At 34.1% G+C, this 27,132-nt stretch overlaps 1 protein-coding gene across 13 annotated transcripts in view; it reads right to left on the reverse strand.

Moving 5' to 3' along the window:
- The window catches only part of LOC106169704 (high affinity 3',5'-cyclic-AMP phosphodiesterase 7A), a 41,595-nt gene that overhangs the window by 1,972 nt on the left and 12,491 nt on the right, over positions 1-27,132 (reverse strand). For 4 of the 13 annotated variants that reach the window (XM_013549292.2, XM_013549300.2, XM_013549326.2 and 1 more), the window contains 13 exons: positions 26,266-26,326; positions 10,934-11,029; positions 10,363-10,505; positions 7,363-7,426; positions 4,628-4,723; positions 4,168-4,268; positions 3,649-3,780; positions 3,030-3,121; positions 2,599-2,680; positions 2,174-2,236; positions 1,767-1,863; positions 1,374-1,454; positions 220-1,161 (listed from right to left, as the gene is read on the reverse strand). In XM_013549292.2, the coding sequence (XP_013404746.2) occupies positions 220-1,161; positions 1,374-1,454; positions 1,767-1,863; positions 2,174-2,236; positions 2,599-2,680; positions 3,030-3,121; positions 3,649-3,780; positions 4,168-4,268; positions 4,628-4,723; positions 7,363-7,426; positions 10,363-10,505; positions 10,934-11,029; positions 26,266-26,326 (2,050 nt within the window). Of the gene's footprint in view, positions 1-219; positions 1,162-1,373; positions 1,455-1,766; positions 1,864-2,173; positions 2,237-2,598; positions 2,681-3,029; positions 3,122-3,648; positions 3,781-4,167; positions 4,269-4,627; positions 4,724-7,362; positions 7,427-10,362; positions 10,506-10,933; positions 11,030-13,560; positions 14,156-19,294; positions 19,439-23,151; positions 24,224-26,265; positions 26,327-27,132 lie in introns of those variants that run through there. The other 9 variants (XM_087018090.1, XM_087018097.1, XM_087018135.1 and 6 more) reach the window with 5 other exon arrangements.

Consider the following 27,132-nt stretch of genomic DNA (forward strand, 5'->3'; position numbering starts at 1 on the left):
TCCTACAAGAAATCCGATACCAGGAAGCTCTCAAAGATTATATCTGTTAAATCATACATCATTTTCTTACATTTAAGAAGGTTAAGCCAACCTACTACTAGGCAGTTAACTAATTGAAAATACTTTTCTAGCCCTCAGCTATCATAGTTAAGTTAATATTTAAGAATATATACGGTATGGAAAAAAATATGCAATCAATCCAAATAAATCAATTCATACTTGATAGTTCCCGACTCTTCTCTAGAACTTGCATAGCTGGCTCTTCGACCTGACATATGTTTGATTGTGTGCTGGTGAATGGAGGTATAAAAATATGTGCATCTTTCAGCTCTGCGGCTTCAAAGTGCCCTGAGGCGTGCAGTTTTGCCTGAGAATCACTATGACTAGAGTGGTGGTGGTGATGGCTAGAGCTATGGAATGTAGGCAATAGAGAACACTCCAAACTGTCCACAGCACAATGGGGTAAAGACCACAGCCTCTTGCTGGCAGTGGGTGCAACAGGAATGGTTCCTGTTGACAGCGACTGAGGGTCAGAGTTTGAGAATTGCTGGTGTGTAATGGAGACAGTGTCCATAAGGGCACTGAGGACAGAGATCTTTGGACGAGATGTCAATGTGTCCAGAGACAAAGCCCTGGTGCCATTCGACGTCTTTGACAGTTTTTGAGACAACTGGTCCCAGGAGGTCGACTGGTACACCGTTTTGGGTAAACTGCCTCTCCTATTCAGAGAGGTACATATGGGATAGCTCTCCCTCCTCATTTGAAGTTTAAAGACGTCTCTTCGAGGTAACGCTGGTGGCATACTATGCCGCCTAGCACCAAGGAGAGACTGAATCTCCGCTGGCATTAATAACATAGGGAGCTCATCATCATCATCATCATCATCATCATCAGCCTCATCACCATATTTGCTATCTGTATCTCCCTCAGCATCTATGGCATCAAATGTGAATGAAATGTTGTCCACAGGGGACTGAGCTGGGCTAGGATCACTGGATTTGGAAACTGTACCCTCCTCTAAGTCAGCCTCAGGTTCATGCATAGTCTCTAACCAGTAACTCCTGTTTAAGTTAATGTTATTTAGTAACTGTTTACTGAGATTAGAGGGTATAAACCGCTGCCATTCACTGAATAAGGGTCCCACAACAAAGTCCATAAACCCTAAATAAAAGAGATGGAGCATTATGGATTTGTTATTGTGAAAATTCTTACTTATGAATTGTCTATGAAACAGAGTTTAATTAAAAATCTTTGGATTGTCCAATTCATTCATTGAAAACACTGTACCCAAGATGAAATGTTATATAATATGTCATACGATGGTATTCAATCACTTAAGTCCTGCTGGATGTTGTTATGGTATTATCAGTTACCTATTTGTATTTTGGCCACTGTGGTTGAGTTTCTATCACAGACTGGTGTCACAGGAAGCTGAAGGTCCCTCTCACAATCACCTAAAACATAAGGGCAAAGACGGGGGGGGGGGGTTATAGCTGACTAGCTGACTGTTAAAGATTTATTTCTTCCACTTTGATTTTTATGTATTAATTGCCACAAAGTAATATACTGATCCTGTTAAATGGATCAATTTTGACAAAATATTGGATTATTACTATTTTGACAAAAAATAATTACTTCCAAAGTCTCCTGATAACAGTTTTAATTGCATGAGGTAGTCCACTAAAAACACTAAACTGAGAAGGTATGCAGCCATCAGATACAAGAATCTGCTTTCACTAAAACCAAATTCAAGTTTCCTGCCTTACCCTGTTTAAAGAACTCTTCACACACACTCTGACTCCACTTCCGGCTGATGTCGAGAGGGCGACATGGGTTACTGATGTCAGCACATTTTAATGCTATCTGAAGAATACAAAGAAAAATAATACCACATGTACCAAAGTTCAATGCCTATCACACAAACAAAAATTTTATCCACATTAACATCCACATTAACATTTGTATCTTGAAATATACTGTTTTACTGGAGGCAAGGTTGGGTTGATATGCAATAAAAGAGCTATGTTCTGCCTCCACAAAATTCAATCATCAGAATCAGGAAATATCAATTTCTAAATTTTTAATTTAGGACAAAAATTCCACTCTTACAGACCAACAAAAAAGTACACATTGACAGAATCACAAGAAAATTAAAATATATACTACAACTCACTTGCATAACAAAATGCCTGTGTTCCTCCTTGTCAAGTTGTAAATCACCATGGTCGTTATGTTTCTGCAATTAAAATAGGCTTGATAACTCCTTTAAAAACACAAGCATAATACATAAAACAATCTATTATTAACAATAACTTAATAAACAGCAGACATCCCCTAGGATATCACACTTTTATCTCATAGCAAATAATTTCTGTGACAGTCTCCACTGATTGAAAGAATGAACATTCACTGCTGATATCAATGGTAATAGTCGAATTCCATTTCAAACTGTCCAAATAACATTGAACAGTGGTCAAATCTGACATAATCTGAAACAAACTAGCTTTCACAATTACAAAATATATGAGATTGATTCATTCTATGTCATTAAAAATAGCAATTTTATCTCTACAGATCTATTCCTGAATCCAAGCTGACCTTGAACTTGCTGAGGAACTCCTGCTGGCGCGTGATATCAGTGGCAAGGATCAGGGACTTGAGTTGCCGCACACAAAAATGCCTTGAATCAAAAGCATTATCTCAACTAAATGATTCTTATTAAAATACAATCCAATAAAAAGCTTTGGGAATATACTTTTTTGAAACTGTGCTGTAGTCGTTTCATATCATCATACATAAATCCTGAGGGACAACATTCTTTTGTCTAAGATTAGATCTGGGCAAAGTTTCACTTTTTACAAATAACTTTAACACTTCTTTACTACTGAGATTGTCAACATTAAATTGAATGTCATTCAAAACCATTCATATGCAACTTGCATAACTCTTCAAACATAGGTCAGTTATGAATCTCCTCTATAAAGACTTGTTGTTCTGTCTTTGACAAATGTGGATAAGTGTCTTCTTACCACTGCCTTGCATTGAGATGACTGAGCATTCCAGACTCATGGAGTATCCCAACTGTTGTTCTCCAGTGATGATTTTCTAAAACTGATGTGTTCTGATGAAAGGAAAGACAACATTCATAGTTACACATGACTGATACATTCATAATAGAATTGAAACTACACAAAAAAAAAAGTCGAATAGATAAAAGTTTTGATTTTACTTTTGAAAAGATCTGCCTCCATTCAACATTACCCTCCTCCTGTTTTTATATCAACCTCTGATCATTTATATTTGAGAAAAAAAAATTAAATCATAGCATGAAACAAGGCAATTCTGGAGAAGCTGCTGGAAAAAGACTACATGTTTAAATTTTATACTGGAATGTCACCAATTTACTCATTATATTCATGGTATAGATAAAGTACAAGGCGCTGAGCTTTAAGAGAAATAGAGCAGATAATTGGCGAGGTGAAGCCGAAACAAAAGAATCTGGCTTAAAGCACGAGTAATTAACCCTGTGCATTGGTGCATGGAACGCATTCGTGGATGACGTGACTTTACACGAAATAAAGCACGGCGCGACCTATTGTCTTTTGACAGGAGAGTACTTAAATCCTGATTAAAATGACTGAATCCTACCTGATATAATGAAGCTAAATGATTGGAAGTTGCTATGAGGAATGACTGGTTCACTCCAGGATGGTCCACATCATGGCACATTGCTGCCAGCAACCCCACCAGAATCTCAAGTTGACTGTAACAATAGGCTATCTGAAAGCATGCACAACTGACATTAAATCTATCCCATAATGTTAGACTCTTGAAAATCACTTATTGAATTATTATTTAAAACGTAGCACCCAGCAGGTTTCTTTTGCCTTTACCGTAAAAGCAACAAGGGGCATTTACCTTCCAAAACAATTTGTTTGCATAAATTACCAAATTTTAATAAATATTTGAAAACTTGGCTTGTACTGAAACATATTTGCATAAAGAATCATAAACTGCAGGTACAAACCCATAAATTTTACAAATATTCAAACAAGTTGAATTAAACTGGGGGATTCAATTACACTGAAAATTTATACAAAGTTGTGAACACTGTCTAAAGGATGCTGGTCGATATTTTTTTCCTATTCAACATTAATATTCAGCTACCTTTTGTTCTACTAAGAAGCAGTCCATAGCTTGAGTGACATCTGCTGCATGGACAGCATTGTGGTACGGGTTACTACTGTGATAACCATCTTCAATTAGAGCTGCAAAAAGAAATACAAGAAATAGAACTACGTCAGCAAAATTGACCTAGCCCACATCACTGCTGATAATACTGCAATATGAATGGTTAAGAAAGAAAAGGCTATCTTGCAGCACATTTTATTTACCTTACATTTCTAAGAAATGAATACCCTATGAAGGCATTCAAAAACATTAATCAGTATTTCCATGCAAACCTCCCTTTTTTTGGGTAAACAAAACTGTGAAAACAAGATGTTTTGATAACATCATCCTTGTACTGTTTAAAACCTCTTTTTATGGGCCAATTTTTTTTCTAACCAGGGAAGTTAATTTTTTCAAAACCTTACTGAAAAATGCTTTAAAAAATTTCAATACTTACATAAACATCGCATTACTTTCACCACGTCAAGGTGAAAACATTGTATGAGCTTGTATTTGTGGAATAAATGGAAGGCAACTGAGTACAAGGCGCGTCCTGAAAAAATAACATTATCACATCATCTGAGTAAATTTGTCCGATCCAGTCAAGAAGTGCAGAATATTGAACAAAATTCCCTTAGTGAACATAGTTTTACTAAGTGACTGTAAATGACATGATATTTGTCACGCACCTTGTGACCTAGTTATGCCATCTTGGCGAGCTCCTGCCTAATAGTGCACTACATACTGTCAGTAAAACTAGGCTCGCAGGAGGTGCTATATATATATATATATATATATATAGGCTAGGGCCTCGCTCAACATAAACTTTTTCATGAAACCCACAGTAATTACATGCACATGAGTTAATAACTAAGAATAAGTCTGATTTTTTTCTCCTTTTATACTTACTGTCCTAACTGAACTAGGAGACCCTCAAAGACCTAAACTCTCTTTTTTCTTCATTAATTTTTACACATTTGGGTATGAAACTATGTGTGTGACATTTTACAAACATGTCATAATTGTTAGTATATGCCAATGTATTCACTTTCATTGATAAAACAATTCAATCAATTTTTTCTTATTCTTTCATTTGCTCTTTTTTTTATCTTGCTTTGTCTATCTATCCATTACAAAAACATTATTTCAAAACAAACAAGGCCCCACAGGTTCCAAAAACATTCACTTGGTGAGAAAATGTCAAATGTCTAATACTTCTTTTCAGTGGGCAATAATATGATCTACTTGCATAAAAATTTTCTATTGGCCCCATTATTAAACTCAAATAAAATTACATAGCCTTCATTTAACTTATAGTATAACATATAGTAAAATACTTGTAATAGCAACACAAAATTAGACAGCATCTCACAGTTCTTTTTAAGTGCTGCTTCCATGTATACACACCCCAGCTCTTCTCAAAGAGCACTAGCACTTCCATTTAAAAGACCTTGTAATCTATTACAACACATGATGAACCCATATCAAATTGCTGTTCTCATTCAACTGTCTATTAACAGTGAACAACTGCTCCATTAGTGCACTTCAGTGGCATCACTCTAATTTCATTAATGTTTCCAAACAACAAGCAAAACTTGGAAAACTGATGATAAAACCCTAGGGAAAATGTACATGGGTAGGATCAAACAAATAAAGCCGAGAGAAAACAAAGCAAAATATTGTCTTTGTTTACTGCCGTGAGGCAGAGATTATTCCTAGCAACTGTTTAATAATGTGACTATGTAATATTAAAAAATTCATTTTCAAGGGAAATTGTCAACTCCTATAATTAGTCTTTTGAGATGGCTAGATATTTTGGTTTCATAATTTTTTACTCCTGGGGGCAACTGTCAATATAATTTCAACAGCACTATAAATAAGACTGCAATATGGTGCCTCAATTTTTTTCTGAAATAGATACCCAAAAGCTAAAATTATGATTAACTTCTATGGCCTTCTGTCTTTTGGAACTCAAACAACTGGGACTTAATAACAACAGATATGAACACTTTATCCCACATACATGTCTACTTCTTTGGAAAAACAGAGTATAAAAATGATGGATTGAGCTTGAAAATGGTGTTTGTTAGTATGCATGCATGTGTAACATATTTAATATGTTGCACTGGCAGCCATTTTGAATTTCTCAAAAAGTTAAAGATTAGGGGACAAAATTACATATTTCAACATATCCCATGACCACATCACATGCAGGTATATTTGACACTATTATCATGTTTAAATACAAATGGAAGCAGGGAGGTGCTGGTTTTTGATTGCTCATAAAAGTATAGGCAGTCGTTTTTTATTTTTGCTCATGAAATATCATTAAAAGGGACTCTCCTACCAAAATCTATATTTTTACGACAGGTTCAGCTAAAACCACAACCTGCCTGACTAAAAATTTACGTAAGTAAGAAGCTGGTGGTTTTGTAAAATAATTCTGCAGAAATCATATTAAACTGAAGGAAGCCTCTGAGACTTTTTCAAACCACAAATTAGTTCACAATTTGAAACAGGTTGTCAGTCATTCGCAGCTTCATGCTACAGATCTAATGTACTCTGTTTCTATTACTTACCACAATAGCACTAATATTGTGAGTATGAAAGACCTAAATTCCTTTTATTGTCTCATTAATAAATGGGCAAAAATTTCAGAACGAAACTACTTGGCTACAAAAGACAAATTGTTCCATCACCCTCATCTTTACAAAGTTAAGAGTTGTATGATAAACTGAATCATCTTTAAATCTCCAAATCCTACAGAACTTAAGGGAAAATACTCAATCTCATTTCATAGTACCAAAGATCAAAACTAAAACATTTCTGCAACATTTTTATTCCTTTTTCTTTACCTAGTTTTCAGAGGACTGTGTTTATTTGATCTTAGTGTACAAATCTGCTTTTTTTTTTAATTTCTTCACACTAATATATTTGTATAACTTCAAATCTTTTGGTTATTTAGTGTTTTTTATGAATGTATTATTATTAATATTATTATTATTATTATTATTATTATTATTATTATTATTATTAAAACTTATTTTCATATCCTTCAAAATTTTACATATAATGACATGTCTTATCAGGAGAAAAACTGGGACAAAAATTCACGTAAAGCCTATAACTATAACATGTACTTCAATAAATCATTATCAATAAAACACTATCTAGAAAACCAAAAATACCCACCACTGGTAAGGCTGTCGAGACTAAAGATGTTGAAATTCCAGTCAGTTATCCTATGTAACAGGCACTGAAAAATTAACAGGGAAAATATTAAAAGGAAGATAGAAATATAAACAGGAGTAAAACATTGAGCAATACCCAAAAGCTGTCTATCATTTGTAATATGCATTATGTTCTGAATAAAGGTTGTAAAATATAGATTAATTTCTTAGAATTTCCTGTAATTTGCTAACATTTCTAAAAGATTTGTTCACAAAAAAAATCTTTTACTGAATGAGATCACACCACAGGTTCCTGCTGTCAAACCCACAACCCACAACCAACAGCCAAGAAGCCACAGCAATTTTTTTCAGAGTGAAGGTAAAAAAGAAGTAGATGATAAAACTCGATTGATAGTAAAACAATGTTGTGCCATATACACTTCATGACAATGCTGTGTGTGAATTTTCCAACTAAATGGCCTTCTTGAGTTACCCAGTTCAAATATTATTTTTTTAGTGGCACAATGTGTGTGCTTTAGTACCCCTTATACAGCAAACACTTCATTTCTCTGGCAAGATCGTCACTTTTCCCTGAAACATCAAAGTCTACCAAATCTAAAAGCACTGACAAAATTACAGTCTACAGACTTATTTTAGGATTCTAAGTTTCTAATCTATGAACCACTCTAGTAGCAGAGAGGGAGACTGGTAAATTGTATTGGTAAAAGTAAAAAAAAAAATAGAAATTTAGATCCCGAAAATTGGCTCACAGATCAACATATTTTGACAACACTTTTGGACAGAGACTGAGTATGTTTTGGTAATAAAGGGATACTGTTAAGTGTAGCAAAACCACACAACAGGCAGGAGAGTGAAGAACGAAAGCCACTGGAAAATGAAAGGAATCAAGCAGACCAGATGGATTAGGAAGAGCCTAAGTAACATCAATAATAGAGCCAAGGGCAGACACGCTGTAAATGACTTTAAGATGACCCCCCCCCCCCCCCCCCCCCCAGTGTGACACTACTAGGAACATTAACAACAGTTCTTGACCCCTGGTGACACAAACAACACCTGGTGACATCAGCGTGGACTGAACATGATGTCATACTGACATAGAAGCACACCTGTGAGTTCTATTAAATATTAGTTTCAGACAAAAGAACATTTCAGACCTACATTTGTATTTATTCTGTCAAACCTAAAAAGTACTGTTTCAGAATGCTGATAAGTGATACTAACACCTTAAAAATAACCTGTTATCAAATCACATGAATTTTACTTCTTTTTTTTATTATGAGAAATCCATAAAGCATACGTCAGGGACATTTTGGCTTGACAGGGTTTAATTCTGCTGATGTAAGCCAGCATTTATAGAAAAGCTTTCCTTTGCATAACACATTGATATTGACACATTGAGCATTCTCACATCACTGTACAGGGAATTGTATTAACTACAGGGGCTTGCACAGCATGTATGTGTGCGTCATACACATTATCTATATTCAATAAACCCAGTAACACAACTACTTTCAGCTACCTCTCCACAAAGGTCTTTCACAGCAGTTAATTGTATCCTAGTTGAATGTGGAAATAAAGGACATGCTTCTTCTAATAATTCATAATATTACTTCATTAATGATGATAAAATTATCATAACCTTGGATGGGATTCATAAAAGGTTGTTTGAAAGTCAGGTATTCTTGCTCTGCGTTCAAAAAAATCTATGTCGACTTCAGAATCTACCTATCCACCCATCCATCTACTCAGATTCTACTCCGACACTAAAATCAGATTTAAAATTAGATGGATTACAAAAAAATAACAAAATGCATAACCTTAATACAATTTTCAATTAAATCATTTTATTCTGATTCCCTGAGCTTAAAAGACTCAAAAACAAAAGTGGCTTTGAATACCAAATCAATTATGTCTGGAATGAATTGTTTCAAGATAAAGAGGAATTTTTGAAAAGGGTTTTATATCATCTTTTGCGATGTGACAAGCATTTATTGCTTTTCAGTCAAACTTGGATGCTAGTAGGCGAGATTTATGTTCTCAAGGTAAGGTTACTATGAAACATGAGTCAAATGACGTAAAAGAATCCTCTGAGTGAGTTGACAGCTGATGCAGAAAGAAAAAACTTATGAGGATATCCTTGACATATGTTCAGTATTTTGTATTGGAAAGCAATTCATTTGTAAGCCCACCTGGACATTAATTACAACCCCTATGTATATTTACATATACACAGAAACTTGTATAAATAAACATGCAACCTTTGCAAGATATAGCTATTATAATGGAAACACCCAGATTTCAGAATAAAACACAATCTTTAGTTATAGTTTGTCAAAACAGCCTTTTCAATGACAGTTTTTAAACTTGAATGTGAAACGATTTTAATAATGGTCATATTGTTTATTATTCAAATCATAAAGAAATGTTTTTGGTCACATCTTTTGGTTAATAAATACCCTGCTGTGCCTCATTTTGATTACAGATATCCTATTCTATCATCAGAAATAAAGAGCAAATCATTATTTTATCGGCAAAGCATATCAGATAAACTTATTCAAAAATGTTTTTTCCAGGAACTTTTAAGTTTTTTCCCATCCAAAACATCTGAGAAAATTATGAACTATAAACTACTTTTCTAGTTCTAAATTTCCATTTTCACCATCACTGTGGAAATTCACCAGTCTCAATCTTTATTAAAATGAGTCAAAAATTGGAAACCTATAGCTCATGAACTGGTTGATGAAAAAATAATTTTGTCATGGTTTTAAAATTGAGAAATATGGCATACCTTGGTGATTCAGGGAAAAGTTGAAATATCCAGGAAAATTATAATTTTTATCATTATTATTAGTGCTATATAAATGTCTAAGACAAATTATAATTACTAACTTACACATAAAAATATGGTTATCTAATTATCTAAATTTATTTTGTCTCATTTTCATTCGTTCTAATAAACAGTGTCTACCTCCTCTGTTTTTGTGCTACCTTACGTATCTACCTTAGCTGGACCATTGTAATAGTGGTCCAATATGGAAGCCGTTTCCTTGGAGACCCTGAGAATGGAGCGACGTTTGTGTGGACCTTTGTGCAAGGTTAAAAATCGAAGACTGCATCTTGACCTGTATGTCTTCCCATCTAAGTCTGAAAATTGACAGTGGCACTTATATTATCTCAGCCAAAATTAGAGAGATGTTTGGCATGTTTTTAAATGTGTACTAATGAGCTTTTTATAACATAAGTTATATATATTAAACTTTATAAAACAGTAAGTATTAATCTATACACATAATTACAAAAAGAAAATCACATTTGTTCTAGCATGTATGAATATGCATTGATAAAAACATTATGATTATCAAACACTTGGCAAATTTCTTTCATTCTAATATTTTTAATATTTTAAAATTTTACTTGCAAACAAGTAATTAAATGTTGAATCCTTTAATTTCTAGATTAATATTAACAAGTTCAATGTGTTAGTGTAACTCATAAAGTAGACAAGTTTTGAAAAAAATGCCATATCATTTATGATTTGATAGGTTCTGATATAAAAGATGAGGATGACTTACTGTCTAAGATTTGAAAATCTGGATCAGAGCTCCGTCTTCTTTTGTTCTGTGGCGAGGTATGATCCTCCCCTATCCCCATCTGAACTTTTACATCACCTGCAAATAACAAGATATACCAGACAATTATCAGTTCAAGTCCTAAGAAGTTTCAGGATTGCAACTTTTTAATGCCTCTTTTGTTGCTCATGGTAAGGTGCTAATGAACAATTGTATTCCTAAAAACAACATATATATATAAATATCTTCTGGTGATCCTAGATCATTTACACTTAAATTCCAAGAACCTGTTTAAAAATATATTATATTATGTAATTGGAATGTAAAACTTGCAATAATTGACAAACAGAAGCAAAAGAAACATTGCGTGAGGTAATGTGTCATCAAATTGGACAACAATGAAACTCAAAGTCATATATTTCAAATCAAATCAAATAGCACTAATTTAACTTGAAAACAGGTAATGGAACAGAAACCCATTCAGAATTCTGAGAAAGACCTTGCAATGGTTGGAGCCTGGAACCTGGAGCCTTCAATCATAATGCTGGTTCACTTTTTACCTGCAGTCCAAATTGATTTGTAGACCCTAGCAATTACTGGCGAGGTCTGAATAACTTTTTTATTAGACAACAGGTCTCAATCTCAAACATATGCTCAGTTGAAAATCATGTCATGTCAAATTTGACACATGCATCAGCATGTAAATATTGGTAACTATGAAGATGCAGCACATTGTGACATAATATGTAAATGCACATGTATGTTTATGGTCAATTTTGACACATTTAGTCTTAAAAAGAGCCAACTAAATGCTTTCATGTTCATCTTTTCCTTACTTCTACAGCCAAATCTACAATAGATCCAGGGAAACAGGCTTCAGAATTTCTACATTGGATCTTGCCGAGATATATGGGGGCTCGCTGAAGGCATGCTCACATCCTTCCGGAGAATTTTCCATTTCCTTACAAGCTGAAGTAATGCCACTTCAATCTATCTATTAACCTTCTACTGTTCTTTGTTAAGATAACTGTCCTTCCTTTAGCTATAGTATTCCCAGCAGAGGACTATTCTGCTCAATTCTTAAACTAAGCTATATAACAGACATGCCTCAGCAGACAAAGTGAGGCCTATGGGTATTTCACTTAGATCGCCAACTAGATTGATATAGGCATGCAGCCCTAGCTCAAAATAGGACAGAAATGAAATGATTTTTAGAGAAATATAAACCTGCTTTAACAACCAGAGACAATTGCATGCATGATTGCCAGTAATGGAAGTGTGACGCACATACTGCTTATATCATAAGCCAAGTTCAATTGTGGGCAGCACACAAGTTGGACACCTACCAAGGTCATCATATTGCAGATGAGAAATAAGCAACCTGATAACATTCTTTCTTTTAAAAATGTTCTCTTTTTGGTATCAAAATACATAAAGAGAGAGATGACAACTTTTTGTTAGCACCTTACATATCATGTGGCCACAAGGCACAATTATACCTGTGGCATGTGTACTTTCCTTTACAGGAAAAAATACAACCATTAAGAGACGAGGAGAGACTTTTTGACAGCTCTTGTACACTTGGTGCATAATGATATTTCCAAGAAATGAACACTTGTTTCATCTGCCCCAGTGTAATAACACCTCTTCAATCTAAGGTTTCAAGGCTTTTAATAGCAGTGGCAACAGCTGACTGAATGGAAACGATGACCCAAGATCACATATAGATGCATGTTGTCCACAATCATCTATGGTCAATATTTCAATATACACCTTATATAAATAAAACTGTTAAAATTTATTAATGAATTTTTTTTTTATCAGATATTAAATGCAACTTAATCAAATGCATGAAAAAAATTATTGAGCATATATACCATGTTAGCATGTTATAAAAGTACAACTCGTGATTCAACCAAAGATTGATCTAATCTTTCTTTCTTAAACATCAAAATAGAACTAATATTTCAAAGAACAGTTACATCTATTTGATCTATGATCATTTCTGCAGAAAATATGGCAAAAAAAAAACATAAAAAAAAATTGCACATTGATCTCTATTAAATGAAACTGTTAAAATTAACCAGATTTGTCCAAATAAAGCCCATCAAATAAAATGTGTACGGTAAACAACCTGGCCCCAGAAAAAAAAACTTCCAGCAAGGCAGACCTGGGGCAGAAAAAAAGCCATTCTACTCAAACTGCTATCTTAAACCAAACGTTTTAGTGAAATTGTGTCCTCCACATTATTGTAATTTACCACACTAATAATGACAAGAACAAATGTATCACAATGCCTGGATCTAATCTGGAAAATTAGAAACATGCACATTCCAGTGGAGTTTTCCCCGTCATTCCTTCCCAAAAATATTCTATAAAACTGATGCTTATTACAAAAATATTCAACATACAATTCATAATTGCTATGAATTTCTATCAATTCAATATGGTGTCATGTAATCTAGATTCATACACAGAGAGTCTTCATGTTTAACAGCCATATCTGAGCTAGGTGGACCATCAAATGTAAATTGTTTCAATATCACATATGTTCAATTGAATTCCTTTTTGCTGCATGCACTGATCACACAGCGACCATTCCCTGACCTGAACACGCAGCTTTAACTCACCTCTCTTTGCAGGCACACCACATAGCAATTGTAGCAAGGGTTGACAAAGCCAACTAAAAAAAGCTTCCATTTCACAGACAGCCTTTAACCAAATGCTAGCAGCTCAGAGATATAGCTGCTGATGTTCTCACAATAAAGCCTTGGTGTGAATTCAGGATACAATGCAAGAATGCCTAATGAATGCCGTCTAATTCTGATCCATAACAAATGTATTTAACTGTAACTTAAAGGGAATCCAATGAAGTCAGTCACCAACTAATGCACACAAACCTATTCTCCAATAGGACAGGTCTGCCCTGAATTTCGGAGCAATTATAATAAATTAATAATCTGTCCAGAATTACAAGACTTAGTTTAATATGCTGTTGGCTGCTTTTATGCGTATTGGCCAAAGGTAATGGGAATCAGGACTGAACCTGTATGATAAGTGCATCATTTGATTATCATGACCAAGTATATTTGAGGGCAAAAGAAACTATACACCATAAACCATCTAATGTTCAATCACATAAATCATTCTTTGCAGCTGAAACTTGGTCTTTTTTCCATGTTCACAATAAATCACCACAGGTAGTGATTAATACTGCACAGGTGCTTCTCCGTAAAAACAATATATAGGCAATTAAATTACGGAAAAAAACAAGACAGCTATTTTCATTGCATCTACTATTATCCTAATGATAACACATGATATAGCTTCTTCTTAACCCTATAGACTGGATGCTTTGCCTGAAAAGACACTTATAGAATGATATAAAGTGACATATGGTTTCATTTCAAAGTGATGGACCCCAAGGAAAAAATATCAATGTTAGGGAGCTAAAATTGGCAAAAGGTGCGAAAAAAATTTGACACTTTAGTCGTTGACTCTCCTTATTAATTGACAATAACTTCAAATTCAGGCATTTGAAGACCAAAAAATCTTAGATTTACCTTAAAATATTTTTCAACAGCATTTTTAATTTGCCAGAGAAGGGTCAAGAAATTATTTTATAATAATTATTATATATTTGGCACAGAAAACAATCTAATATCTGGGAAATGATGTCTAATAAAACTCCTGATGTCATGAACAAAATACCGATGACTTACGCCATAAGTAAATGATGGTTTTTGACAAATCAGAGTAATAGAAATACATTGTCATCATCAGACAGCAAACATTGTGGCGTATTATAACATTTGCTGTTATCATGAAGGACACTGACATTGATGTTTTAAATTATATTATAAAACAATTATTGGCTCATGATGTTTTGCATGCCTCAGCCTAAGTCAATAATTGTATATAATTAAAACAGTTTTCTTTATATAAAACAAGTGACATAATGATTGGAATGTTTAATTATTCCTCGTAAATGTTTTTGCCTCTTTCAGGCTCTTCAGACAATAAAATGATTGTGTATTTATTGTTACTAGGCAACTGTATTGTCTATTGTCTTATCTTAACGACGTCAAGCCCCGAATTTGAAACGCCTTCTGACCACTGCCAAATTTTCTTTAAACAACATTAAAGAAGTGAAAAAATGTGGGGACAACATGTGACCTAATTATAGAGGGTCAATCATTGACTTTAAATACAGGGAAGGTACTAACACCAAATGACAAAATGACTTAAAAATCACAAAATGTCATTTACACAGCAATATATCCCACATACAATGAATTCTTTATTGGCCAGACAAGCATACTATAGATAGAATTCGAGTTCATCAACAGCAGGTGAAAGACCCGAATGTGCCCCTGCTCAGAACACTTTGAACAAGGCAGCAAAGCTGTCAAATGTACAGACAAAAAACAGAAAATAAAGATGCAAAATAGGTCATTTTGTCAATTTTGATGCAATAATAAATAATGCTTACAATAGCACTGTCAGTCAACACTGAATTTTAATCATGCACAACAGGTAAAATGGTCAGTAACATGAGCGGACCCAGAGATATTTGCGGACAGTATTCCAAAGTATCTATTTTGATCCATCCTCCATTTTGATGGTCTTCCAACAGAAGAAAAAATAGATACCAGGCAATATAAACTTAATAACCTGACTGTCTTCCGGAAGACCCAGAAGATGGGTCTCAATCTACCCTTTCAATAAGATTACAGTTTCAGGACCATGAGTTTAAATTCACATGATGAAAGTCTCAATATTTGAAAAATGATGACAGTGCATAAAATAATATTACATAAGTAACATAATGTTTAAAGACATAAAAAACAATACAACTGCTTATGTGGAAATACAGAAATGTCAGAGCCTCAGGCGGATGAGAGTTAAAAGTCACAAATGCAAGTGTTTGAGAAAAAATTATAAAGGAAAACATAACAAAACTAGAGAAGCGCTCCGAGAGTGCAGACCTCTGCCAAGGTAGCAATTGTTGATTATTATTGATTATTGTCCTCTTTGGCCCACTTTGGCCCAGTTCCTGAAAATATCAGCAAAATCGGTCCATAACTTTCTTAGTTATGTTGATGACAAACAGGGGTGAAAATATAACTTCCTTGGCAGGGGTAAATATAATTCCAATGAAGCTGCTATTCAAACTTTTAATCTTTGAGTTTGATATATATATATATATATATATATATATATATATATATTATTTAAAACTTATTTGCAATATTAAACAAAATTCACCTGCATAATTATCACTGCTTCCTTATTATTAATCTAGCAGAGAGCTTAACCTATGGGAGTTTACAGGGAAATATCAACAAGTGTGCTTTATGTAATCTCATTTAATGGCCGATTACTTAGGCAAATTACTTTATAACACTGAAATTAGCTAAGTGATACCCAAGGGAAATTTACAGACTGACCCTCTCAAAGGTCTTTCAGGCCCATAAGTCACAACTTAAGAAAAGCACAAAACAATAATGCACAAAATAGGAGACTACCAATTCTGATGCAATAATACGTTATGTTTAACTGCACAGTCAACATCAAATTTTAATTTTGCACAACAGGTAACACCAACGAAAGTAAAAGCATAAGGCTTCAGGCCCATCATGTTCAAATTTATACTTAGAAAGTGCCAGAATGAGAAAAATGAAATTTCACACAAAATTGCATAAAATTCAATAATAAATGATAACCCTATTGACCTGGCTTTCTAATTTGAACTGCATGCCAATCCTAAAAATCATACTCATAAGTTAAATATAATAGTATATAACACAGTTTTCTTTTCATAATGTTTGCAGTAGCAGTGCAAAAAGATTATTGTCAATTTTGATGTAACATTACATAATAAATTATAGAATAATTATCACCAATTTTTGATTATTGACTATAAATAGCATGAACATATAGAAAATTTGATTACCATCCGGCTTCATGTCCATGGGAGCTCCGAGTCCCACAATGAATATGCCAAAAAGATAATGAATATTTCACTAAAATGTATAACTTCCAGAAAAAGAAGCCAATTAGACTGCTTTTCCAACTCGGGCTGCATTTTAGTCCTGTGTTTCTTTTTTGAAAGTTTGACAATCATAAGTAACACGGTTTTCCCATAATGGTCATCATGGCAGAAGCACCAAAAATTGTGTTTTCTTCTATTTTGATGCAACATTACATAATGCTTAACAGCATAATACATCAATTTTTAATAATAAAATATATGTGTCATGGATTTTCAGAAAATGTGACTAGCATGGGTCTTCAAGCCCGTGGAGGTTCTAAGTCGCACCTTGAAAATGCCAAGAAGTGAAAAATTAAATTTTCACAAAAAACTGTTAAATTGCCAGAAAAATTTACCAAACAGACTGCATTGCCTACTGAAGCTGTATGTTAGACCCATGTTTCTTTCCTGTAAGTTTGAGAACAGTAAGTGACATGATTTCCCTTAAATGGTCATCATAGGAGCAGTGCCCAAAAAAGGGTTTTTTTTTTCAAATTTTGATGCAATATTATATAATGTTTAACAGCATAATGACCATTAATTTTTAATTATAAAATATTAGTATCACAGATATTCAGAAAATGTGACTAGCAAAGGTCTTCAGGCCCATGGAACTTCAAAGTCACACCTTAAAAATGCCAACATGTGAAAAATTAAATTTTCACAAAAAACTGTTAAATTGCCAGAAAAAGTTACCAAACAGACTGCATTGCCTACTGAAGCTGTATTTTAGTCCCATGTTTCTTTCCTGTAAGTTTGAGAACAGTAAGTGACATGATTTTCCTTAAATGGTCATCATGGGAGCAGTGCCCAAAATAGGGGTTTCTTCCAATTTGATGCAATATTATATAATGCTTAACAGCATAATGACCATTAATTTTTAATTATAGAATATTAGTATCACAGATATTCAGAAAATGTGACCAAAGGTCTTCAGGCCCATGGAACTTCAAAGTCACATCTTGAAAATGCAAAAATGTAAACAAGAGAGCACTGTTCTGAAATGGGTTTATTTCCGTTTTTAACACTTTTTTAACATAAAACAAAATAAACATTTTACTGCCATTTTTTTATGACCAACTAAGAAAATTGATGAGATGAGAACAGTATCAATAGAACAGTGTTAAATGTCCAATTTCCTCCATTCTGAGATTCTGAACATAGTGGATGATTGAATCTGACAAACTGCAATGATATGAGTTTATTTCCGTTTTTGACACTTTATTACACAATACATGATAACAAGTTTACCATCATTTTTACATAATCAACTAACAATGTTGTAAAGATGCAGGAAATGTCAAACAAACACTTTTACGTATCTTATTACTTAAATAATAAGGCTATTAACATGCCTAAGAATTAAATCTGAGGAAATGTGAGGAAATGTGAAAAAACAGCATAACTTCTAAAATAATGCCCCGATTATGCTGATTTTCGAACTCAACCTGCGTTTTAGTAAGACTGACCATTCCTGTGAGTTTAATGACAATTGCGCTTTCTGTTTTTCTTATATTGTGTTTACAGTGTTGCATATATGCTGAACAATGAAAAAACCGCATAACTACTAAAATAGTGGCCCGATCATGCTGATTTTCGAACTTGACCTGCGTTTTAGTAAGATTGATGACTCCTGAGAGTTACATGACGACAGGCCTAACGGTTTTCCTTAAAATGTGTTTACAAGGTTGCATACATGCTGAAAAGTGAAAAAACAGCATAACTTCTACTATAATGGCCCGATCATGCTGATTTTGGAACTTGACCTGCGTTTTATGAATATTCATCAGCTCTGTAAATATAAAGCCAAAAAGTGAAACTGCCTTCCACTTATCGTGTTTACAAGGAAAGTGCACGGCGCCGGCGACGGCATCGGCATCGGCATCGGCATCGGCATCGCCATCGCCATCGGCGACGGCGACGACAGACACAGGTGATGGCAATATGTACAGACACATCTGTGCCTGTACATAAAAATGCGGGCGTGGAAAATTTAGGGTCTTCCTATTCTTTAAAGTAAATTCGAATGATGAAACGAACGCAGGACAAGGGAAACGTATTTTACAGTTGCTATATGAAAGGAGATGAAGAAATTATTTACTCGGTTCAATAATTAGTTGGTGTTGGTGGCGAGAGCGGAAGTCTCCCTGTGTTGCTCGAGCAGTAGCACCTTGACAACTGAGTGGCGCGATAAATTGTTAAAATACTGAGATGGATACTTGAGCGAGGTTGGCAATTATTGAAAGTGGGGCTACTAAAGACACCAAATGTGAGTTGGATGTTTAGCCGAAGTACAGGAAGGGTTGGTGGGTTAAAATAACATTTCTTACCTTCTGCCGGTCTTGTGTTGTGACGCGTTATGTAGAGATGGTATTCTTGTACACTTTCTGTGACTCTGCGGTCCGGTTGCTGGGAATGATCTGACGATGGACGCATACGGTGAACACGTTGCAATTAAGTATTAAGGAGCTGACCTGCAATTGGTCAGTAATACCGGAGTGTTGTAATGATTGCCCGCAGCAAGCTGAGTGGCGACAGTTTGTCTGACTACCAAATGTGTGCTACTGCTCTAGTGAGCGAGACTCCCAAAATATATTGCACTATACATGAAATTATAGTCTTCGCCAATAATTTAGTATTTATAGATATATTCAAGCCCAAGTTAAATGAAAAATAATCATGACAATTAATGAACAACAATTGACAATCAATTATTGAAATGTCTATCATTGTTTATGCAACAAAGAAAAAATAATATAATTGTCACTGTCTCTAAGATAAGACAATAGACAATAAAGTTGCATAGTAACAATAAATACACAGTCATTTTTATTGTCTGAAGTAACAATAAATACACAGTCATTTTTATTGTCTGAAGAGCCTGAAAGAGGCGAAAACGTTTATATATATATATATATATATATATATATATATATATATATATATATATATATATATATATATATATTCATATTCTGTATCCAGCAACCTGCTATACCCAGATGTTCCTGTATTCCAGCAGGGCAATGCTCCTTGCCATATAGCATAGTCTGTCACCACAGCAAACCCCGTCATGCTCAGGCTTTCCTTCAATGGCCAGCACACTTGCGAGATCTAACTCTCATGTGAGCATTTCTGGGACCATTTGAAAAGGAAAGAGGAATCCACCTCCTATAAATAGGCACAAGCTAGAGCAGCCGGGCAAGTAGAAGTGGAACTGAATCCAACAAGAATTACTCCAAAGATAAATGCTCAGCATGGGTCAGAGACTTGGAGTATGTGTCAAAATACATAGAGGCTATATTCAATACAAATTGGTGTAATTCTGATTTTGAGAGACACCAGTGTTTCTCTGTTTAACCCTCCAATATGTGACTACACTTGATACCTTTGTTGTGGTAATTTTATTCTATCACAACACCTTTTAATATGCATGCACCTTTTTTATGTCACTTCAATGATAAATTGAATAAACTAGACAGCAAAACTGGCATATAAACAGGCACCAAATAGCAAAAAAAAAAAAATTTAACACAAAATATACATATCCTGCTAATTTTCAAAAGGAATCTGCCTTTTTACAAAACAGAGCCATTCAGGAAATTTGAAGTAAAACAAAAATAAGGTCTGGCACTTGTGGGCGACTGTTGCCAAAATATGTGCAAAAAATCAATAACTTTCCTTAAAATGTTCCGATCATGTTGATTTTTTTAAAGGAACCTGCCTTATTAACATACAAAGTGTCTTTATATAAAAAAAAGAGACTCTCAGGAATGTTTTCCCTGACAGTCACCACTCCCAATGACATTCAGTCATAGCATAATAGACTAAAATATTTCACTTTGGGATAAAAATCCAAAACTGATGGTTGAACATTTGCATCCATGTCCAAACAGACAGGCACCAACTAACAATGTTAGGACCCTCTGTATTTTTTCTGATCATCATGTAATGAGCTCTTATATATTGTACTTTCATAATTCAGTATAAAACCTAATATAGGTTGCCAAGGAAATGAGAAAAATACACAAGGTTCTCAGCATCTAGCCTACTAAATGGATAAGACACCTTGTTGCAATTGAATCAAACATTTGTCAAGAGTGCGGTAATGACCTGTTCCTCCACTATTATTGATGAATACATTACAATTTAGAGTCAAGATGGCAACAGTAGCAGACATTACAATTTCTCAAGATGGGAGTAGAGCTCCATGCCGCTGCTCACTGTAAAAGTTCGCATGACAGCCAATCAAAATCACAGAATATACACAGAACAGTACCTGACTTCATCGATCAGATTTGATGACATTTAACAGGTACTAGCCAACATGAATAATGTGAAAAGACATATATAATGTGTAATTAAACCTAGAGAATCAAAGTCAACTGGAGATGAAAGAAATCAAGGTGCAACTAAAACAGCATGACATGTCTTTGTAATGAAAATTCAGTACAGGCCAACCAAGATTAAATAGTCTATCAACTACTGCAACATCTAATTTCATAGCATTATGATAGTCACAAGATGAAGAAATATTTTCAAATAGCAGGTTTGTAAAATAGAAATATTCATTAAGTTAATGTGCTGGGTCATTCCACAAAAAATGAACTTTTGAGTCACATTAGTGATGCATTCATTTTGTGTAATATTTGCATAATTATGATTTGCCATGTTACTTCTCTGCTTCATACAATAGTATCCTTTAATATGGAAAAAAATCAACAGGTAAGAAAAAGTGATATAAATATTGTGCAAATTCACTTTTAGATATAATGTGGAAGTCTGGTTACAGGCAATGGCAAGGCATCTTCTGCATAAGGAAATCTGACGGTACCTGACTTAACAAGGGATGCTTACTACATTTTCTTATGGGCAATATAATTATGTTACAGATATATCTTAATAAATATTTCCTCTTCAAATCAACTGAACTGTCTTGTTGCCATGGGTGACACACTGCTAGTTGACATCAGGAAATAATGTACGGCAAAAATCTGTACATCCAGAGAAATTGGTACAACTAGACAGTATATCACACTAAGAGGCTAAAGGCAAACGAAACTCATATGGACTAGTGTTTTTTATTTTTTATCTGCGAATCATTTTTCTGTTGCTTTATTAAAAACTATGACCAATGTTTTTATTAATCTGCTATTCAATGTCAGTAGAGAATCCAATTATAATATCTATGAAAATGTATCAAATCAGTCATATAAATAATTCGGATTTTTTTCATGGATAACAGAACTGGTTGTATGCATTCCTTTATCCAAATTGAAAGAAACTAAACCACACATATATAAAGTCCTCTAAACTCATACCAAGAAACAGTTCTTCTTAATTCCTTATGATAAACTTTAACACAGTAGCAACAAAACTATTGATCCTGGATATCATGTTGCATACACCATCTGTGATAATGGTTTTACAGAGAATAAAACCGATTAACCCACTACAGTGCGTTAGCTGGGAAAGAAGTCATTGAAGAAAGAAGTTAAGCTGCACTAGCACTTTGGATGGGGCACTTTCAACCTAAGATGACAAAATAATAGTTCACCTGTGAACATTTCTTTGTTAGCCTGGGCACAGGCACCCATCAGAAACTAATAACATTGGGCTATGCATGAACTGAGTTTGTAAAGGAAAATTTTTTTTTTTTTTAAGATCTGAATTTAGGAACAATATTCCATTTAAACCCAAAACACCTACTAAACATTTCAAAAATAAATTCCAGACTTTTCCAATGCCAATGTAAAAATGAAATATACTATTTAAAAAGATATAATATAAGTTATGTATTCCCAATTATTGCTTTAACTGATATTATTGGGCAGATGATGTAATATATGGAGATCAATTTGGAATATGATTATAAGTGATCAAAAGATCAAACATTTGATAGTATGACTAAAAAGTTAAACCCATGATCCTCACGTATATCGATTTATTTACATTTAGCAACAGAGTTACAAAGGTTGAACTTGTAAGTAAAATGCATACAAATTGTTATTGCACCAGTAAATAAAAAATGGTACTAGCATGTATGTGTCACCAATTTTTAGGAGAACTACAACACAGCGAATTGTAAATATATGATTCTTCAGCAAAATGCATGAGACCCATTAGGTCTGCAATGAGGGTAATTTTCACTAAAATTATACAAAAATCTACATACTCTAGTTCCTACCTTTTTCACACCTTTCCTTCCTCGTCAAGTGCCACAGCACCTGCTGAACTCTTTTGTAATTGCCTAGTAGCTATTGATCAATCAATAGCAATTAATACTCTATAATCTACTACCCCTTCACCCTGCTTCCATATGTAAAATATCACCATCAATACATTTATACAGCAGAGCCGATTTTCTGACCTTGTGCTCATAGAAGTGTCATAGATAGGTTAATGTAACATGCCAAGCAGACACAATAACTTCTAGTTCTCTCTTCATTTTCAACTTGTTGTCTTTCTGATTCTGTTTTGCAGATTTCATTCACCAGCTCTCCTTAAGACCCATCAAAACAACCACAAATCACTCAGCGCTGATCAAAACAGCTTAACAATGGTCATCAAAATGCTATCAACATGTCATGGCCAAACCACATTCCCCATGGTGGCATAATTATCTTTTTTTCTACACATTTCCTTCAGTGTTATTATATACACAGTATTTCATATATTACAGAGTGGAAACCAAAATATGGATTCAACAATAAATCATTTCTTCCATTCACAATCTCACACTGAAAAAGTATCCATAATAACTACCAACTTATTGCCTCAGCGGGGAAGCACTGCCTAAGTTCTAGGTAGATTGACATTTATTCTCGAAAGCTGATCCATGATTAAAACCATCTCTGTTTTGGTTGGCTATATGTGCATTTTCTGAATGTCCATTTTATGTACAGTATATAACTAAAATTTGGTGATTATGCATTATGTACTATTACAATCATTATGTACTATTACATCAAAATTGACTAAATGCTCTTTGTTACTTATTATTTTTTAACTTACAATAATGATTCTTAGGATTGACATACAGCTCAAATTAGAATAATAATATTTTTCTTAAATTTATAAATTTTGTATTGTGAATTCTTTATTTTTCTCATTCTGGCATTTTCAATGTGTGAATTTGAATTCTCATCGGCATGAAGCCTTATGTATAGTTACATATTCTTAACATCTGTGTTACCTGTTGTGCACATTTAAAATTTGGTGTTGATATTTACTGTTAAGCATTACATAATATTGCATCAAATTGACAAAACAACCTCTTGTGTGCATTTTTTTTTTTTTTTTTTTTTTGCTTTTATGTCTGTACATTGGACAGTTTAGTTGTCTTGTATACAATTGATGTTCAGATGATGACAATTTTACATTTAAAAAAAAAACAAAAATTATTGGTATGGTACTGGGTTTTAATTCTCATTCTGACATCATAAAAATTTTTCTTTTCATGCTGAAAGTCACATAAATACATTTAAAAAACACTGCTTATTTAGATCCAATTTCAAAAATATATTGTTTCTCAGAACTACAGATGACTCTAGCCAGCTTTTAAAAAGACCAGCAGTATTGCAAGAGATAATATCACTACCAATAGTTGAGATTTCTAGTAGACACTTGCTATTTATTAAATTTAAGATTGACTGGGGCTTGTGCTTGGAACAGCAATAGTACTGTACAAAATACCTTTTACAATGCATAGCAGAAAGCCCATCTGATGTCATGGACCCACTGGACAAAATGTTAATCAAAATTAATTTCAGTAAAACCTGACATATACAGTGAATACTTACAAATGCGCTGCCCATGAGAATACACAAACTACTATCCAACTGGACACAGTCATGAGAAAAATTTTAAGCACTGAGATCAGAGAGAGGCTAATTATATTTTGTTATTTAAATATCGGTAATTGACTGACCAAGAAACAGTATTCTGAGAGATATTCAGTACACATGGGTCTGATTTAGGTCTCCCGTGTTTAACAGGAGACAAAGTTTTCTTCGAGACATTGATTTCTCAAAGATACATTTTAAGTCAAATTTTTGCCACAAAACCTGACCAAATGCCACCATAAAGTTTCAAATTTTTTTCTGTGCTGTAAATATACCTCAGCAGTCCCTCTTGATTAGGCATGCAAGTGCACATGCAGATACATCCATACGTGGGAGTGAGAGTGATGATTATGCAATGTGCGCACAGTGCTTCATCTTTTAGTAGACTTTTATGCACTAGAGGGTCAGATAAATAGTTCAATTTGCCATCAATTTGAAGGAGGTGTAGTTTCAAAGCTATATTTTGTCTAAATGAGAGATTAATTTGGCTTGACATGTCAACTTTATTTTAGCTGTATAAGAAACTAGTAGAAGTGGTTTATATGCTTCACTGTGGAAATCCACACTTGCTGAATATCTACTTTAATGTAAAATGGCTCATAAGAAAACTGTAAAATTAGACACATAACAAAAATAACAAATGTTCATAAAATACGAGCATGTTCAATGGTTCTAATCAAAATTTTTATCAACATACTGCCTTGAACATGGAAAACAGGAAAATGTGGCTTATCAACTTTGTGTCACTGGTAAACTGATTGTTCAAAACATGTTGGCAAAATGCGGTGTCCTCAATCTTTGGAAGTATTTTGATTAAAAAATTTGAAAAAACAGCATAACTTCTACAATAATGGCCCGATTATGCTGATTTTCGAACTCAACCTGCGTTTTAGTAAGATTGACCACTCCTGTGAGTTAAATGACAATTAGCCTATCTGTTTTTCTTATATTGTGTTTACAGTGTTGCATATATGTTGAAAAATGAAAAAACAGCATAACTACTAAAATAGTGGCTCGATCATGACGATTTTCGAACTTGACCTGCGCTTTAGTAAGATTGATTACTCCTGTGATTTTCATGACAACAGGCCTAACGGTTTTCCTTAAAATGTGTTTACAGGGTTGCATATATGCTGAAAAGTGAAAAAACAGCATAACTTCTACAATAATGGCCCGATCATGCTGGTTTTCGAACTTGACCTGCGTTTTATGAATATTCATCAGCTCTGTAAATATTAAGCCAAAAAGTAAAACTGCCCTCCACTTATCGTGTTTACAAGGAAAGTGCACGGCGCCGGCATCGGCATCGGCGACGGCGACGGCGACGACAGACGCAGGTGATGGCAATATGTACAGACACATCTGTGTCTGTACATAAAAATGCAATTACATTACATATTAAAATATAATTTTAAAACCAAACTAGTCTTAGAAAAACAAGTATTTAAAACACTTACCTAACATGCGTACGTACAAGGCATTCTGATCTGTTCTTTCAAAGGATATACCACCACGTCTCTGAAAGAAAACAGTGTGTATGTATGTGAAGTAAAATAACTACATGATCACTGTCACAGAAAATGTCACTTCAGTTAATGTCATCCCAAGCAAATAATGACCCAATTATTGAAATGATAGTGGAAGTGTCAACAATGATCCCTGTACCCTATCGTCTCAATACAAACATTCAACCCCCGAAGTCTTTTACTTATTTTTAAAGTTACAGGAAAAAAACAATGTAACTGAAGTTACCCTGAGGGCATTAAGGTTCACATTTGCAATAAGTACCTCACACCAAACATGACACAAATGTTACTAAAGGTGCTTCAACTTAAAAAAAAAGTGAAATATCTTAATATGGTCCCGTTCCCATAACCCTATCATACTAGCTGGATCTTCTTGGGGATCCTCGCTAAATTGCATTCAGTTTAAGTGGTTTAAATGTCTGGCATGCTCCCTTGTAACTTAAAGCACTTGGGTAAAGTCAGGAAAACTTTGCGGTCCATGATGCTGTTTAGGTTGCTGTGTGAGGGGGCGTGCCAGACAATTTAGCTGATTACATTGACTGGGCCTTAGTGTCAATCCCAGCTGAGACAGATTGATCCTGCTAGTACGATAAGGTTATGGGAACGCAGTCTATTTCTCATCATTTTTGCATTGATGTAATAAGCACATAGCAATTTTTCCAAAACAAAAATAAGACAAAATGATCCCTTCCTAAAGATCATTCATGGTGAAGGGGCTATTACAAATAAACCTTACATGATTTGACATCTTTAAACTTAAGTATACTGTCAATCTCTCCGTCACAACATAGCATGATG

Source organism: Lingula anatina, chromosome 1, assembly GCF_051362555.1.
Source record: "Lingula anatina isolate TDL-2025a chromosome 1, LinAna3.0, whole genome shotgun sequence".
Lineage (NCBI taxonomy): Eukaryota > Metazoa > Brachiopoda > Lingulata > Lingulida > Lingulidae > Lingula > Lingula anatina.